Source organism: Haliaeetus leucocephalus, unplaced genomic scaffold (genome assembly GCF_000737465.1).
Source record: "Haliaeetus leucocephalus isolate CR32 unplaced genomic scaffold, Haliaeetus_leucocephalus-4.0 Scaffold206, whole genome shotgun sequence".
Classification (NCBI taxonomy): domain Eukaryota; kingdom Metazoa; phylum Chordata; class Aves; order Accipitriformes; family Accipitridae; genus Haliaeetus; species Haliaeetus leucocephalus.
In genome coordinates, this window is record NW_010972642.1 from 7986840 (window position 1) to 8004220 (window position 17381).

Consider the following 17381-nt stretch of genomic DNA (forward strand, 5'->3'; position numbering starts at 1 on the left):
ATCCAAGATTCATTTTTCTGCTATAGATCTATGCTTACAGGCAAATCAACTATGAATAACAACATGATACAAATAACTAGCTTTTATTTGTTGGTTTGCATTCTTACCATAAAATTTAACTTCATATACAGAAATTCTATGCTGAAGGAAATCCCTATAGAGATTTTCTAGTAGTGTTTCTAAGACCTAATTTACAGCATCTGTAGGTAGAAACTATTTCTTAAAGCTAACAAGGAAAATGATAATGAAAAAACTCAGTCACCCAAATATGGAGGCCCTAAGAAGTCTTCCAATTAAGTCTTTAAGCTGGCACTCAAGGGGAATTGCTTTAGAGTTGTCTTTGTTAATTGCCCTTTATACTGAAAGTGGTTTCACCTGTGAAGAATAGGTTAGAAACCTCGGAATGTTTGATGTAGCACAAACACAATTTAACACTACAAGGAGCAGAGGGTCTGCTGTGTGGGGTGGTCCTTAGTATTACAGGGAGTTAAGGGCTTTTGACAGGCTATGCGAGCTGTTGAGGAACCTCTCCTGGCACAAGGGGATGAGTAATATGCTCTACTGCTATTTTAATTTTTTCTTTCTGGATTTTGAGTTTTTTCTAAGTGCAGTGTTTAGGATATGATTTTCAGAAATTTTCCGTAAAAGATTATTCTTGGTGTAATCAGAAGCTCACATTCTTTTTTACGTGTTTTTTCTTAAAAGAATGTTAAAGTAGAATTTATCATGTGGGCCAACATTCTTGGCTTTGGCTCTTGCTTCTTGATGTTATTTAAGCAATGTGAAGATATGGGAAAGTGTCTTCAAATGAATATTATGTGTAGAAGCCCTTGGTAGGAAATGAAGCTGTCTTTACCCTCCCCTCTTGGATGAAGGGGTTGGGAAAATGACCAAAGGAGGCTCAGGCTGACGCTACTTTCCACAGCAGAGGCTGTCTGCAAAGGTGACCCTGTGCACATTACACCATTGGAAAGGTAGGGGAAATAAATTTTTGATAGCGGGTTTGTGTCTTCTTTTGTTGTGTAGTGGAAAGAGTTTAAGTTCAAGGTCTTTGGTTGTGCACGTTTTTTGTTTATTTAGGAATATTTTGCTAAAGATAGTTCCAGCCTTTTTTTTTGAGGTTAAGTACCAATGTCAGAAAGCTGCTCATGGATTTCTAAGCTTTGCTACTATAGATGTTTTTTCAGTACCTCAACTTTTGCTTTTTTATGAACTTCTCAATTTTGAAACAGCAGGACTGTTAGAAATCTGAACATAGGGGAAAGAACAGCTTCTTTTAAAAATGATTGTGGAAGAAGTCCTTTGAGGAATAATCTCAGCTCAGGCCTGAGTTTTGGTGGGAGGCTGCTTTGTAGATCTTTATGATTGTTCAGGTGACCCAGTAAACAGTTTTAAATATTTCTTATTTCTCCGTTGTGAAGGAATGTTATAGATTAAAGAAAAGGAAAATCAACATGACTAGGATCTAGATACCTCTTTCTATGCTGATTTTTTGTTAAAGAATTTTATTCTGAATTCTAGTTCATAAACAATGTGGATTTATCTGTACATTAAATGAAACAGTTTATTCTTGAAAAGCAGGGTAGGTGGTTAACTGAGCCACCACTACTAATTTATATACGTAGCCATACAATATTTAACTAGTCAGGCTAGTCTGCTCTGAATTGTTCAGTCAGGTAAGTTTGATTTGCTTCATCCAAGCAATGCAAAGCAGCTGGAGCATGAAAGTTCTTCAGAACCATTATTTTTAAAAAACCCCACAACTTTATTCTGATAGCTCAGATTTATAATGCAAGTGCAGATTGCCTTTTGACTCATTAGAGATCCATGGATGATTCTTCTGAGTCTTCGGCTATGAATATGTTATATTTTTATCTACCAAGAATGTACTTGTGTTGATGGTGATCCTGTACCTGCAAGATATCTCTGAGCTTGTGTAATTAGGCAGCCTACTAGCTATTGCAAGACTCATGCATTATTGGTCTAATCTGTCTCTGCTTTCAGTGAAAATTGGATTTTATGTGTTTTTAGCAGGGTTTTTTAAAACTAGGTGTAGTTGTGTTTTGGTTTGGGTTGGGGTTTGTTTTTTTTTTTTTACCTGAACATGATGCTCTTCACAAAAAGGATAATTCAGTCATTATTAACTTATTATCTGTGTTCACTTTTTGTTCTGCATTGTTCTATTTTCTGTGGGTTTTGTAAATGTGCCATATTTGTGTATATATGTGTTCATTGTTTAATGAGCTACGGTATTAGTGCATATATACAGATATATGTATATATCTTCCTGCTCTCAGGGCCATGTCTTGCATCTGATATGCTCATTTAACAAAGCTTAATGAGCGTTGCATATTTATGCCATTTCAAGCATGGTACATTGTCCTTGTGGAGGCCGTTTTGAATTTGAAGAACAGTATCCTTGCCAAGGACATTAGTTGGCTGTAACTGATGAAGAAGTCAGCTGGCTAAATGTACTTTTACCTCTTGGTGCCACTGTGAATAGGACCTTTTTGCTCTATGCTTTTCCTCTCTTGCCTTTAGCTTTCCAGTTACCACTGATGAGACCAAACCCATACATTTCATGCTGATCAATATAATTTAGCTACTTTGATATAATTTAGCTATTATGGCATGAATTCACTGCAGTTCTACAAGCTTCATTTAAATTCTATTTGTATTTTTCACTACATAAAGAAAAGAGTTCTGAAATAAAACCCATTTTTAATAGAAGCCCTAATCTGTTTAAAACATTTAAAAAACAAACAAAAATTGCAGTGAAATCCATGCCTTACTGTTGTACATTTTAATTAAAAAGTTATTGACATTTTTCTCTCTGTATCTAAGTTTATGACATCATTGCTGGATGGAATGGTTAATACTAGCATCATTTGTTGAAGTTCTCCAGTAAAATCTTATTAGACTTCTGGTTGTTTCTAACTAAACAGGTATGCAGGTGACACATCATATCTTTGTGACGTGTTACCAGATACTTGTTGCTTTCTATGAAAATTTTGGGCTTTGGAATCCAGTCTTATCAATTAACTAAACCAGCTATTGAAATATCTTGACAATGTTGGTAATAAAAGCCATCCATCTCTATCTTCTTTTATGACAAGGTTTAATGTGGGTTCATGACTTATTGATTTTCACCATGAAATATACAGGAATATTCAATATTGTGCTTCTCATCTCATAAAATAGGCACAGCTGAAGTGAGTCTCTGTTTAAATTAGACATGCTGATATTTTAGCTCTCTAATAGAGCAGTTCCTTGGAATGTTGTGATGTATGGAATAAGCTCACCAGCAATTCTTTAATCAAGACTAGTATCCCTGATTGTAAGTATCTCCCTGTCTCCATTTTTTAGGGCTATGAAACCTTATAGCTGTACCTTTATGTTGTTTCTTCCAAAGCCTACTAAAGTTACTGTTCCCACTGACTTCGACTTTTGGATCAGGCCCCTCTTTACCCGTAAAATAGTGCAAGTATTTTTGGTTTGGATGTATTTGTGGCTATCTGAAATGGACCCTAGACACTTACATTTCCATGAAAGATGGGTAACCAACAAAACAGAAGTGTGATGATTTCTGTATTTTTAAGACTTTTCTTTTCTTCTTTTGAAATGTTTAAAATGTGTGTGTCTCTTAGTGAGTATCTCATCAATTATCAGACCTTTCTAAATGTGCTTTTTATGAACTGTATATAAAAGAAAGGAATATATATTTTCAGCTTCTACCATTTCCATTTCTGCTACTTTACTAACCCATTATTTAGCTTCTCAGTAGATTTAATGAGGAATTATTTAAAGCATTCACAGAAACCATTTGAGAAATAACTTGAACACATCACGATATAGAAAGTGTGAAAAAGCCTACAGACCTGACAAGAAACCTCTTAATATTCTTAGTCTGTAACTGGAGAAAAATGCATTTCACTGATTTTGTTAATGACTAGGTGTTTGTTTTTTTTTTTTTAAAATCATTCTTAATATGAGCTACAGTAAAGGGCAAGTCTGGGATATAGCTTCATCACTACACTTTGGGCTAGCAGTCACATTACCACTGAAGAACATGGAGTGATGGAGGAACAGCTCTCTAGGTTGGGGGTAATTCAAGTCTGAAAGAAAGTAGAAATCAAGTCATGCAGAATAAGGAAATAAGGGGGAAAAAATACTCCGTATAGTGTAGCTGTTGTATAGATGAAAGAACTCACCAGAACATAGCAAAGAAACCTGACATGTTCTGGAAAACCACCGAATCAGTGACCTACTAAACCATGTCTGTCTGCGTTATGTGTCAGGTAGTGCATGAAGTTGTTAGTGATGCTTCATGAGTTGGTTTGTGGAAATTGCCAAGACAGATAGCATTTCTCTAAATGCGATAAGAAAATGGTAATTAAATCCCCTACCTGTTCCAATAAGCTCAATCACCGGCTCTTATTCCCGAGAAACATTTAACAGAAGGCTCTCTGTTACTCTGACCTTGTCCTGAAGGTAAAGAGCTGAGAGGAGGAGGAGCGGGAGGTGGCCTGTGTCAGGAGCTTGGGAGTGTAGGAACAGTGGGACATTCCCAGGCCACCGTTGCAAGAAAAAGAATGGACATGTTGCGAAATGGAGTGGTTTGGACCGTGGAGATGACAGGAGATGAGGACTTTAAATGCATCCTACTGCTGGCTTATTGCATCTTAGTGCAATATGTAGATATTGCTGATGCCTCCAGCTCTGTGTTCAAATGGGGGTTCAGTAGCATGCTCCTCTCTCTTAACCTTTATTCTTCAAATAAGTTTTGAGAAGACTAAGAAATAAGTAGTGGAAAAATTCATTGTTGTTGAAACTTCTCCAACGAACAATAATCTAAGACACCAAGTTTCTCTGAATATTAAGCTTAAGATATGAGTTACCTGGATGTTTGCAAGACTTGACATAGGAATTTCATATTAAATCAGCTTTACCATGAAGTAAGCCAAAACTGATACTTGGCTGATAACTTTGTCTATCTCCAATCATCAATCCATTATTCAGTTTAATGGGAACAGAGGTGAAATTCAGACAGGGGAAAACCCAGAAAATGGGTACTGGAAAAAATGTCCATGCACCAGCTAACTTGCGCCTGGTGAAGTTTATTAGGCTGCCTGCGTGCTAGCTCTGCCAGAGCGGGGCTGGCTCTCACGGAGCTGTACGATAGCTCTGGACCATGGCTCAGTCCCCCTGCGCTGCTCGTTTTGCTCCCAGGCCAGGACAACCTGAGTCAGTCCTGCTCCGAGAGCGCTGGGATTAGTAAGGCCGGCCAGGCTCCGCGTGGAACCCATGTGGTTGCTCCACCGTAGTCCTCTCCTTCCAGGGACAGCCCACAGAAACACAGAGCTGCACCCAGTTTGCAGCTGGCAGACTGACCAGCTGGGGCTCTGCCTAGGGCAAAGGTAACTGTGTCATTTCCAGACCCAAGCTGACCCTGGAAGCAGGAGAAGGGAGAGACTCTTCTAATCTTTGACCTGTACCATTGTTCATGCTTTTTTCCAAAGGTAAGCCACGGCTGTCCTCTCACCAGCTGTTCTTCATAATAACCATTACCACTTAAAGTTCCTCTTGGCCTTAAGGAAGGTCAAAGTTTTCTTGGCATCCATTAGAAAAACAGAGATAAATTATAAGTGAAACCAGCTAGTCAAATAGTAGTATAATGTCCCCATCAGCCCTGGATATAAACAGTTTTGGGACTCTCGTTATCCTGTCAGATTACAATGTGAAAGCATCTCTACAAATCTCAACTCAGCAAGGTGGGCAGGTGTTTTAGTACCCTCTGCCCCATTCTTCTTGACATCTCGCATTTGTCTTTTGGGTTTGGAAGTTTTCCTCGTTCCCCACCTTTGAGTAGAGAGGATTGATTTATTGTCTTTGTAGGACTTCCTGTGTGATGCAATGTTTCTGCCTCTGCACAAGACTACTGACTTGTTCTTTGCCCAATACTTTTGACTTATGCTATTAACCATTCATTCTTTCCCAATAGATTGACCTCTTGGGAAAGAAAACAATTCATTACCATATAAATGGAGACAGCTTCTTTTCAAGTAAATTGTCAATAATATCTTCGTAGACATGTTATCAAATTCCTCCAACTTTATGGAGCAAGTTCAGTTGATGTTGGGTAGCATGACACAAAGCGAGATCACTTGAAAAATTTTAGCTAGGAAAGAAGGACTTTCTGTTGGCCTGGAGTGGTCAACAGGGTGCTAAGGAGAGTTTGTTTTAACAGACTGAAAAAGCCTCAATCTCACAATTTGTCGTAAGAGTTTCTTGACAGCTTTTCTTTTATCAAGAACAGATTTCCCCCCATGTTTTTCATATCAGAAATACTAAATGCGTAACAGTACCTGTAAAAAAAAAAAAAAAGTTTGATTGGTTTGTTGTTTGACACTCAATTTTACCCTTTCAGATAAAAGGGAAAAAAGCTCTCCATTGATTAACTGAACTAGATGCAGTTAAAAGTAGGTTATATATCAGGTACTCATTCACAGCACCCCCCAATGCTTATCTTGGGATTCTTACTAGTATCTGTCTTTGACAGCACTGTGTAGAGATTAGTAATTTACTGAGTGTCAAAATGTGCTGAAATGTTTCATTGCAGTATGCTGGGCCCTGAGCAGGTGGGACTGAAAATGCTTGCACATAGGTTTTTCACTGAGGACATTGCTGATGTCAACAGAAGGCATGCCCATCTCTCAGACACTAATAACCCAGTTAAGCAGGCCCGTGTTGATTGGAGTCACCCAGTTCACAGACTGGGGGGCAGAGCACACCTTGTGACATGAGGGAAATGCTTTGTTTCTGTGGCTGAGCCAAAGGGAAGCACAGGAAAATACTTTTTTTTTTTTTTGTGAGATTTGCTCTCAGCAGATAATTTATAGCAGCACATTTAGTCCTCATATGAGCAGACATAGCTTCTCTGATCTTGGTATTTTTAATGCTCTTGCATCAGGAGCTGATTAGCCTGATTAGGACTAGGCATTAGATTCCAAAGGAAAACCAGCACTGGCTAATCTGTGAAAGAGGAAATCTCTGAGTCCTTTATACCACCATTGCCAGTGAATGGCTTAAATATTAAGAACTGGAAAATTGGAATAGGCCTAACGTATAGCATGAGTCAAGCCTCAAAGCTCCAACAGATGCAGTGGTGATACTGCCACAGGACTCTGTACAGACTCAAGTCCTGCTGAATTCAGTGGAAACTGGCATATGAATTTTTGCGTACAATAGCTCCTCTTTGCCTTTTGTGGTTGAAATGGTCACTGAACTTCATTTCTTGGTTATAGGTTCACAGAATCAAGAAAAGGACTCTGAAGAGATCAGCCAGCAACCACTCCTACCCCTGGCCCCCAGTAATTTATTTTCTCACAGCAAGTGGAGATGATGGAGAAATAAGATAGTTTGTATTTAATAACTTTATTAATCATTTTGTTGGTCGTGGTCTTGGAAGACACACCAAAAAGTCTAATCTGTGTCTGTTCCCCAAGTGTCTTCTACACAAATGACTAACTGTCCTTTCACTCTGTAGCTTGACTGACACTCCCTGAGATTTGAAAAATACTTGGAACAGGGTTCTTCCAATGTAAATTTTTTATTTATTTTTATTTTTTAGTAAAAGAGAGCATGTCTTTCTCACCTTGTCATTATGGTGTGTGACATTGACCACAGAATCAGTAAAGACATCTTTGAAACTTTTAACCTTCAGCAGAGTGTTTCAGAAAGAAATGTTTACTTGGTAAGAGGCAGGAGTTCCTTAGCAGAAAGGACGGACTGAATGTTGTCTGCTAGTTCACCTTTAAACACAAAGTAACAAGAAGTCATTTTATGATTGTCATGACGTTAGAGACTAGCGTTATAAACCCTCCAAAATACTTAAAAGGATCGAATATAGAAGGAATAAAGTTAGCTCTGGCACAGCTACTTAGACAGAAGTAGATAAGAGCTTCTTTGAATTTGAAATGCGTATATGTAAACCATATGCATTCTGCTTAGCTCTTTCATAGCATAATCAAAAACTTCACTCCTGGAGGACGTAGGAGGACAATTCAGCCATTTTAAGTCACATGGATCACTAGACTTCATGCTGATATGTGAGCCAAATTGTGTGATGCCAGGTAGAACTGTTGTTTCATGTGAAATTGAGGGATTTTCCTCACATCAGATAGTTATTATCCAGCTTGCATAATGCTTGCAGAATCTGGTGCTCTATTCACGCATTCTGCCAAATCTAGTAGATGAAGAGGCATCATAGAATGTTTGCAGGATGTTTGAGATATTAGAGTAGGATCATAAATCGGGCATTTGCGTTGTTCTGGTAAAGCCTGTCAGAACAATTTCTTCTGTATTTATGAAACCTGTCTGCACCTTTTCATCACACGGCATTCTGTTCTGTATTCCTTTTTTCACTGACTACCTTCTATAAGCTGTCAGCAATGACTTTGCTTTGGACTTCTGCAAACTAGTTTGTTTAGCATAAGACATTACTTTTTTTTTTTTTACAATCATTTTCCGTCTGCAGTTAGCCTGCTCTGTCTGTCCCCCCAGACACCTTTTCTTTTAATTTAGCTTTGTGCAGAAATGACAGACCCTTCTATTCATGGCTCAAATATATTGCAGACTCTTGCACTTCTCTGCTAAAAGACGTGCTGAGGACTGTAGTGACCATCCTGGTAAATGAGAGAATGGCACAGTAGCCTTTCTCATTCCATTTCTGCTTCCTGACACAATGGTGCCAGCACTGGCTGTGCATATTTTTTTTCTGATGTAGATACCTCTGCACTTGAAAATAGGTCCAAACCCCTCCCTTGGCTGAAGCAGGAAGACACTAGTGATTTGGGTACACTTGTTTCCACCCACTGGAGGTCAGCACAGATCTTCATAGGAAATAGGAAGAATCCCTCTGGGCCTGTATGACAGGGAAATGTTACGGTAGTGGATATGATGCTCAGTGTTGCTAGGAAGGTGTGTTGCTCTGCATTGTACCTGATGTTATCTCAAGACTCTTGACAGCAAATTACTTGTGCGTTCTTCCACTTGATTGAGATAAAGAATAGAAGTGGGTTTTGGAAAACATCTAAGTTGTAAAGAGAAATGATTACTGGTGTTGAGCTTTAAATAGCAACCAACTGAAAAAAACCCAGAATCAAATTCTTTACAAGGATGTGAAGTCCAGTTCTCTCATTTTTAAGGTTCAGGGGAAAGTATCTCCTTTCCACTGAAGAGTCAGGTGGAGAATCAGGTTGAAGCAGTCAGAGAGGATGATAGGTCTGCAAACCCTGCTGGAGACAAAGTGATCTCCAGTAGTTTTCCAGATGGTCAGAATTTCACCCATAGATTTTAATGTTCGAAAGGACCCTGATGACTCTATTGTCTGACAATCTGAATCACACGGGCAGTGGAATGAAAGGTCAGACTGCTGTGGGGAAAATGAGCAAATCTTGAGATCTAGAAATCTTGGTAGAAGCTAGTGAGATAGAAAGCAGGCTTGTCTTGTTCAACTACTTTCATAAAGTCCCATAAATATTATTGATTTTAAAGCTGTCTTCATATTCCAAATGTCGCAGTAAAAATGTAGCAACAAAGGATTATTTGGGTTTACTGTTATTTAGCAATTTAAGAACTAGAATACAGCTTTGCAAGTGATTAATGTGGAAAATGCTTTGGCAGAGAACTGATAAAATAATCTACACAGAACAGTGAAAAACAACTGTATCAAGTCCTCCCTTTTCCCTGCAAAAAACAATCTCACAAGCACTAAGAAGTTGCAAAGACTTTCTTGCAAGCTTTTTTTCAAAGGCCATAATAACATGACATCTGTAATTGTTGTTATATGGGTGTAAGTTCTCTGGAGAAATTTTGAGTAGCTTTATTGACACTTTTTATATTAGATGTAAGCAAAACAACTTCATCACCAGCAGAAGAATGAGAAGTACAAGGTTTAAACCAGAACATGAATACAGCCCATTATTGTTGTCTGTTTAAACAAAAATTTGCGAATGCTAAGGGAAGACAAACAGAAAAATGTCTCCACTGCTGCTTCTGAAAAGAAAAAAAAAAAGGCAACAACTAATGTTATTACTATCAGAAAAAAGGTGTTTCTGTCAGATAAGGAATCAAAAGCACATTCCTCACTAAATCTCTCCATCAGATGCATAGCCTGTGTACTACTGTTACTAACCCCTTGCTCTGTAATCTCTCTGTATATATGTCTAATTTATCAGTTTCTTGTAGATTGTCAGCAGCCTGCTGCCTCCATACCGCCACACGGCTCACAACTAGCCAGGGGGCCAGATTGCCAGACTGTCAGGTAAACTTAACTAACTCTCTTCTCTTTGCACATAGCTGCATGCACGTCTGCAACTCCTCTCCTCTTCCTTACACAAAAGCTCTTCCCTACACTTTTTCACTAACAGCAAACTTTTAACAGCTTGAGGAACAGTGATAATTTCTGCAGTGACAGTGCAAACATGAATCACAGCATTCACACACTTATATATGTGCAAAAAAACGGAAAATAATGCCCAGTTGGATCTTGCAGTCCTCATTTGGTCTTTTGATGCAGACAGTTTCTTAATGATGCCAAGATAGTAATGGTTTTAATTTGTTGCTAAATAAATTTACGTAAATGGGGGACTTTTATTAATTTTAGGGGTAGACGTAGGCTTCTCTTTGTAAGGTGGTATTTTAAAGGCATTTGTGAGATTTTAGCAGAAAGCTTTCCCTGACCTGGAAACTCGGACTCACCACAGTCGGTTCTTAATCTTGTTGTTAAAAGTAAACTCCCGGTGTCCTTGCTCGTAGGTGGTGCAAAGGCTAAATCACGCTTCTGAGATGGTTGAGTTAATCAAGGCACAAAGACAAACCAAAGCAAAAAGAGATTACCATGCTTTTCTTTATCTGTTCACGGTATATTCTGTGCATATATCCACTTATGCCTATACTCTCATTTGAAATAGGTTACATTATTTTTAGTCGTTAGCCTGATCTGTAGTGACCAAGTTGATCTATAGCCCTACATACAATTAATTTATTCCCCGCCCAGCGCTGAACTTCACGTGCGTGCAAGTCTGCAGCGGTGCCCACGGGGGAACGGGTGTGCTACAGCTTTCAGACTGCACATCAGGCATTGCTGAGTACTCGTTCTGTGAGTCACAGGGGATCTCTCAGTGGCCTTGGAGCAGCCGCTTCATTTGTGCCTTTCTTTTATTGCCTATACAGTGAGCGGCTGCGTGGTGCTTAGTGGCTGGCTGGGGTTAAACCATGACAGGGTATTACAAAATTTTTACTGAGAAGCTGGTGAAAGCTCATTATAACTGATAAGTACCAATTACTGGTTTGCAGTTTGGAGTTTTACAGCACTGAAAAAAAAGTTACTAGTTCCATTTAAAATCCTTAAAATCCCTGTCAAGTGGTTTCTGCTGTATTTTAGATGTTACAACAATTTGAGAATATCATTAGGTGCTTTGAATACATGGAAGTTTAACGCCAACAAGTCTTATTTTAACCCTATTTCATTTACCATCACAAAACCAAAGCCTATTCTGTTCCCTCCAGAGCAACTCTCCTGGTGGAGAATATACGCTAATATCATCCTTCTCTAAATGCTAACAAACAATTGCTCCTGCTATTTCGAACATTCTTACCGGAATGGAAGGCCTAACTGATCTAGTCCTGCTATACATTTGTCTGCAAGCATTATCTTGTTCTGCTAACAAACCCACAGAAAGGGATAAGGTCCAAAGGAACGTCTCAGGCTTTTCTGTTTTATCCCCAAATTCTTCCTCAGTTAGGAAGACCTCATTAGCTACAACCAGAACTGAAAGTATTGTTCAAGAGGCCTTCCAAATCAAAACCATGGTATATGGAAAACAATAATAATTAAAAATATGGTTAACATTTTGAAAAAGTCAGATCAGTCACCCCACAAACAACACACAGCTGTATACTTAGCTAAACTATTGAATTTCAAATTACTATGGGCTTTTACTACTAGATTGATGCCCTTCTGGTAAAGTGAAAACAACACACTATTTTTGATATATTAACAGTTACCTGGCTTGTCTCAGCCACATAGCTGCACAGCCTCATAAAGCAGTGAAGTGTAACTACAGGTTTAACGCAAGTCAGCGTGATGGCATAAGTTGCTGAGTGCTTTAAATAAAGTAATTGAAATCTGGAGTAAAATTTGAAGGCATTTAAAGAACCAGGTAGACTTACTGAGGTTCAGATTTTCTAAATCCAGCAGAGGAGGAAGACAGGAGCTTGTATTGCCCTTCCTCATCCTCTGAGAGTCCCTCCCAGTATGGCACATATGCTTTCAATCAAATGGTCATGCCAAATGAGGCAGAAGTCAGCCATTTTGAGAGTGAGGTATGCTTGTTTATCTTCCAGTAATGTGACCTCTCAGTAGCATTTCACCCCGGATTAAACAATAGCTTGTTAAGACTTATAATTCACGCAGATGTTTTCCGCATCCTGCAATATGCCTAATCATGTTCAAACAAGTTAATATGCCTGACCATACCACAGATAGATTCACCCTGAACTTTAACATCAAATTCAGAGCTTTCCCTCATCCATTATCTATACTGAATCTTAAGTGGGACTTGTGTAACTCTGAGTTTTCTAGTAATTGTGATTCCAGTGCATAGACTTTGGTGAATCTCACTGGATAAGCTATGAACAGATTCAAGCCAAATGAAACTCTGGGACACCTCTAGTCAATTTATTTAGCTATACATCTGTCTGTCTCTTTGCTTAATTCTGCATATTTCAGCTGGAACCTGATTTGGAGAATCTTAAGAATCTTAAGAAACTTTTCTAAAGAGATTTTTTTTAAGTAAACTGATGCAACAATGTATGAAAGTCTTGCTCTACCTTCCATGCATCACCTTAATTTCTAGGTCCAGGAGTGTGGGGCAAGCAACCAAATCTAGGCCTACCCTGAAAATTACTGGGTGATATTCACCCTTCCTAGCATCTGTAGCTACCTGTCTGATGGACTATATTGGACAAGACTAAAATATTGCCATCATCCAATATTAAAAAGAGCATGTCTGTCTCTGGAACGTATTCAGGTTTCTGCTGAATGCAGTGAAAACCTCATTTTCGTTATCAGAGGCCAAACTCTAGACCAAAGTTATCTGTTAATAAAAACAAAAAACAAACCCCAAAAACCTGATACTGCAAATGAAATTAATATTAATTTTTAGTAAGAAATAATGCTTTTATTTCATATAAAATAGGAAATAAATTTAAAGTAAGGTAAAATATTACTGAATGCAAAATGGTTGCATTCTGAAAATATCACTGGTCTGTTTATATTTTCCATTGCGGACTTGTTAAAGTTACAATCAGTGCCAGACAATATTGCATGCGAATGGCATCTTTAAGACAGAGAACAGAGTACTTACTAACACTGAAGGGCTTTGCATGCTATTTTCCAACTGATTTTAGAAATACATGATTAGCATTTTGAGTGCTGGGGAAAAGAAGAGCTGCTTAAAAACAGACAATAATACTAACACCAAAAATGACACAGACTTCATTCATTAACTGAATGAATAGATCCCTAAATGATCCTGGCCTTTAAGGAGAGGTTTACAAAAATGTCTGTTAAAAATCAAATGTTTTAAAAGCTGCACATATCCCATAGGGGAAATGTAACAATGTTCTTCCTTATTCTCAGTTAATACTCAACAGCTTCAGGTTCTTCCCTGTCTCTCTATTTCTTTGTGTTATTAATCTCACCTGCCATCCTCTACTGCCCGTGACTGTCTGTGTGCCTGACAGCTCAGCTCCAGGACCTGCTGCCACGATCACTTATACTGCCATAAAAAGCACACTGAATGCCATGTGTCACTTGCTAATTCTGATGTAATTTTTGTTTATATACTGCTACAGTAATCTGCATTAATGAACTGGATGTATTGTGTTTCTGAAGAGAGGATGGTTTAACAGCAGCATTTTAGGAAAAGATTCAAATCTACTGGGACTGCAAGTGATGGGTGTATATATGTTGCTACGAAGGTCCCTGATGATCTTGTAAATTTTTTTCTCTTCCTAATGCCCCTAATATTTATAATTGGTTGAATGGGGAATGGTGAGACAAAGTTTTACATTTCTTCTGTGCATAGAAATGTGCTTATATTTCAAAGTGAGAAGAAATGCAGAATTACTATGAAGAGAAAACGAATATAATTCTACACACAGTGCTTTCTAATCTGAGCATGGTCTGGGATAGTTTGTATTACAGTATTTGCAGTCAGGGCTGACTTTGTACTGAAGGTCATGCCTAAACATTATTATGGTTGTGCATATTTGTGTAGAGGAGACTCTTACGTGTCTCAGAGAGGCCCTTTCCTCACCAGTCCTCTCCCTCAGAGCATGAGGATCTTGTGTTGCTTATTTTTAAAGCTGGGAAGGAAGCCCCAAAAGACAAACGCCTCTCTGCTAATGAGCAAGGAAAATGTCTGTCGAGTTTCTGTTCCTTTCTGATAGTTACAGAAGTCCTTTGAAAAAAGAAACAGCACAGCAAGGGAAGAAAGTAAGGCAGTCTTTGTAGAGTAACACGACCACCTCCTTGTTTGTCTTCCCCAAATGTGATGTTAAAGTTCTAATTCACATTTATTTCTCTGAAGGACTTAAGACTAGTGCTTCTCCTAAGCCTATCTTGAAAACAGGAGGTGCTGAAGCCGGGAGCTGGCTCTTGATGAGTGGAAAAGTTTGAGAGTAAATGGACATCTTTTGGGTCCATCTGCAGTCACTCCTGATGCAGACTCATTTGAGTGGAGTAGGCAAAGATCTCACTCAGATCCCTCTTTAGACGCTGTGTCTTCATCTGTATGTGGCAGAATATGGCAGAAGAAAAGGATAGTTACAGCCATGGAAAGAATTATTTAGAGAAGATGGGTTTGGTGTCTTCTCAGAGGGTTTGATTAAACAAGTTCACCTACTAAGCTTCAAGAAAATATTTTAGATTATTAAATATTTATGTCTAGGTGCTTAGGGTTAGACTAAATCTATATGTAAACTGAGGAGTCATAGTCTGTAACACTAAACAGTTTGGGACTGACCTACTCGGGCAGCTGAGCACAAAACAAACCTTGTGAGGTCCTGAGCTTCTACAACCTGCTCTCACCAGCCATTTTGCAATCAAGAAACTCATCTTCAGGACCATTAATGTAAAACAGAATCTGACTTAAGACATACAAGTCTATGATCTACAAATAAGCCCAGAGGTGCACAGACTGTAGCTCCTGCTGAATTGTCATACCTATGGATTTGTGGTCATAGTCTCCTAGACTTCTCTGATTTGAAAATGTGAACATTACCATCTACTTTCTTAATCATGATGGTGCACACTTGTTTCTGGCTTCAAGTAAGCGCAATGTCATTTTTTTGTTTTCCTAAGTAAATGCTATATGTGGAACTACATTTTCAGGGGCAGATTTTCAAATACCTCTGGCATTTCAAATTGATTCATTTTCAGCAATAGGCTAATTGCATTCCTTCAGCCAACACTCCAATAGTCTGTGCTGCAGAGATAATATGTAACAGCACGGTTTCTAAAGGAGAACGGAAAAGGCAAATTTTCTTGAAGGCAGGGACAAATGATTGTGCTTCATCATACATCACACTGTTGAGCTTGGACTAACTTCAAGACTGTAGAACATCTGAAACATTAGGAAAAAAACTCTTCCCACACACATTAAAGAACTGGCTTTTGGGGTGGTTTTTATAAATTGCATTTACTTTCATTCTAGTTTGGTATCCTGTTTTGCCACATGCTTTCCTTGAAAGTTTAATGGCTGTCACTTAGCTTGACATTGGCAAGATGAGCTAAGTTCACCCTTTTGAAACAGGACAGGCCGAGGCTGAGGAGTCATACAGGACTCACTTAAGCTGTGTCCACATTACCCACTGCAGTGTAGCATAGGCTGCTGAGCTGCCTTTAAATGAGCGAACCTGATTATCCGAAGCTTTTCTAGCAGGAGCACCCTGGAACTCCGCACCAAGAAGCGGGGTACGTTTGCGTTCGCTGCCCCTTATCTTTGTGCTGCCACTGCGAGGCTGCTCCTCCAGCCCCGCCTGGTTTGCTGGGAGCTGGTTCAGACCTCTGTGCTATATGAAACTGTATGCTATAAATGCACATTTAGAGGCTTAAGGAGCGAATGCTGTTATCGGACAAATTGTACGTGAAAAACAGTCAAATGACAAAAGTATACGACAGAATTGAAGAGGATTCAAACAGCGCAAAACAGAGAACAAAACACACGCACACCCCCCTTTGGAAGTGTTGATTACAAAATATGTAATGCTTATGTTGCCTGACGAGGAAGGTTACACTGTATTTGTGTGAATGTACTAGTAAATAGGTCACATTCAGTAAGAGATCACATTTTCACAAAGTGACAAAACCCGCTTTCCAGACTGGCACCATCCTCCATTTCAAACAACTCGTCAGTTGCATATAGAAAATCTTAAATGCTCACGGAAAGATGGCACCTGTATTTTGTCATTCAAATTTGCTCCCCCATTTGCACATGCATTCATTTCTCCACACGGCATTTTTTCATCAGAGCATGTAAACAGCAATTGTGTACACGAACTGGCAAGCAGGATATCTGTGCTACTTCGTGTGTGCATCCAGGTGTCACTGAATGTGTGCGCGCTGAGGATTTTCTTTATGTATACTGTGTATCTGAGGATACAGGTTTAGAGATGAGGATTCATCCCCTTTTAAAGTTTGTTTCCAGCCCTGTACTGTTTACATGCATGTAAAAAGTTTGCCATGTATTTTAAGCACTCTTTCTCTTTTCTTTTTAATTTTCAGTCCTAATGCTCTTCCAGAAGAGCAGCCACATTCCAGCTCTCAGTGTGCCCCTCTCAACTGTCTCTCTAAGCCTCCTCCTTACCCCTAATCTTCATATGCAACGTAAGAGAAAATGCAAACAGAGTGGAGTTCATGCAACAAAGGTTGGGGTTGTTCCCAGCAAGCCGGTAGACAATCCTGCCTTGTTGCTGCACTGACAAGTCTGGATTCATATCCCCTGCTCTGGCGACTGAGGGAAGGTTGAGAAGAACAACACAAAGCACAGAGCCCAACCTATCAAGAAGACTTTTTATGGTTCCTCTGATTGTATTCAAACTTTGCTATCACAACTAAAGTGTAGTGAAATTTAACATCCTGACAAAAATGTTCCTTCCAGCTGCTTGGCTTTACCTCCAAAATAATGAGAGACTTAAGCCAATATTAAAAAAAGTATGTTACAAAAATCCTACCCTCACATCCTCTAAGTTCAGCCATAGGAACCAGTTCAAATTTCCTTTTGTCATTAAGGGTGTGATATTTATTTCTTACT

At 38.9% G+C, this 17381-nt stretch overlaps 1 protein-coding gene across 1 annotated transcript in view; it reads left to right on the forward strand.

Annotated features, from left to right (window-relative positions):
• The window catches only part of BICD1 (bicaudal D homolog 1 (Drosophila)), a 175952-nt gene extending 159012 nt beyond the window's left edge, over nucleotides 1–16940 (forward strand). The window contains exons 9-10 of the mRNA XM_010566237.1: nucleotides 10249–10324; nucleotides 16853–16940. Coding sequence (XP_010564539.1) covers nucleotides 10249–10324; nucleotides 16853–16940 — 164 coding nt within the window. The remainder of the gene's footprint in view (nucleotides 1–10248; nucleotides 10325–16852) is intronic.
• Nucleotides 16941–17381: the final 441 nt, after the last annotated feature.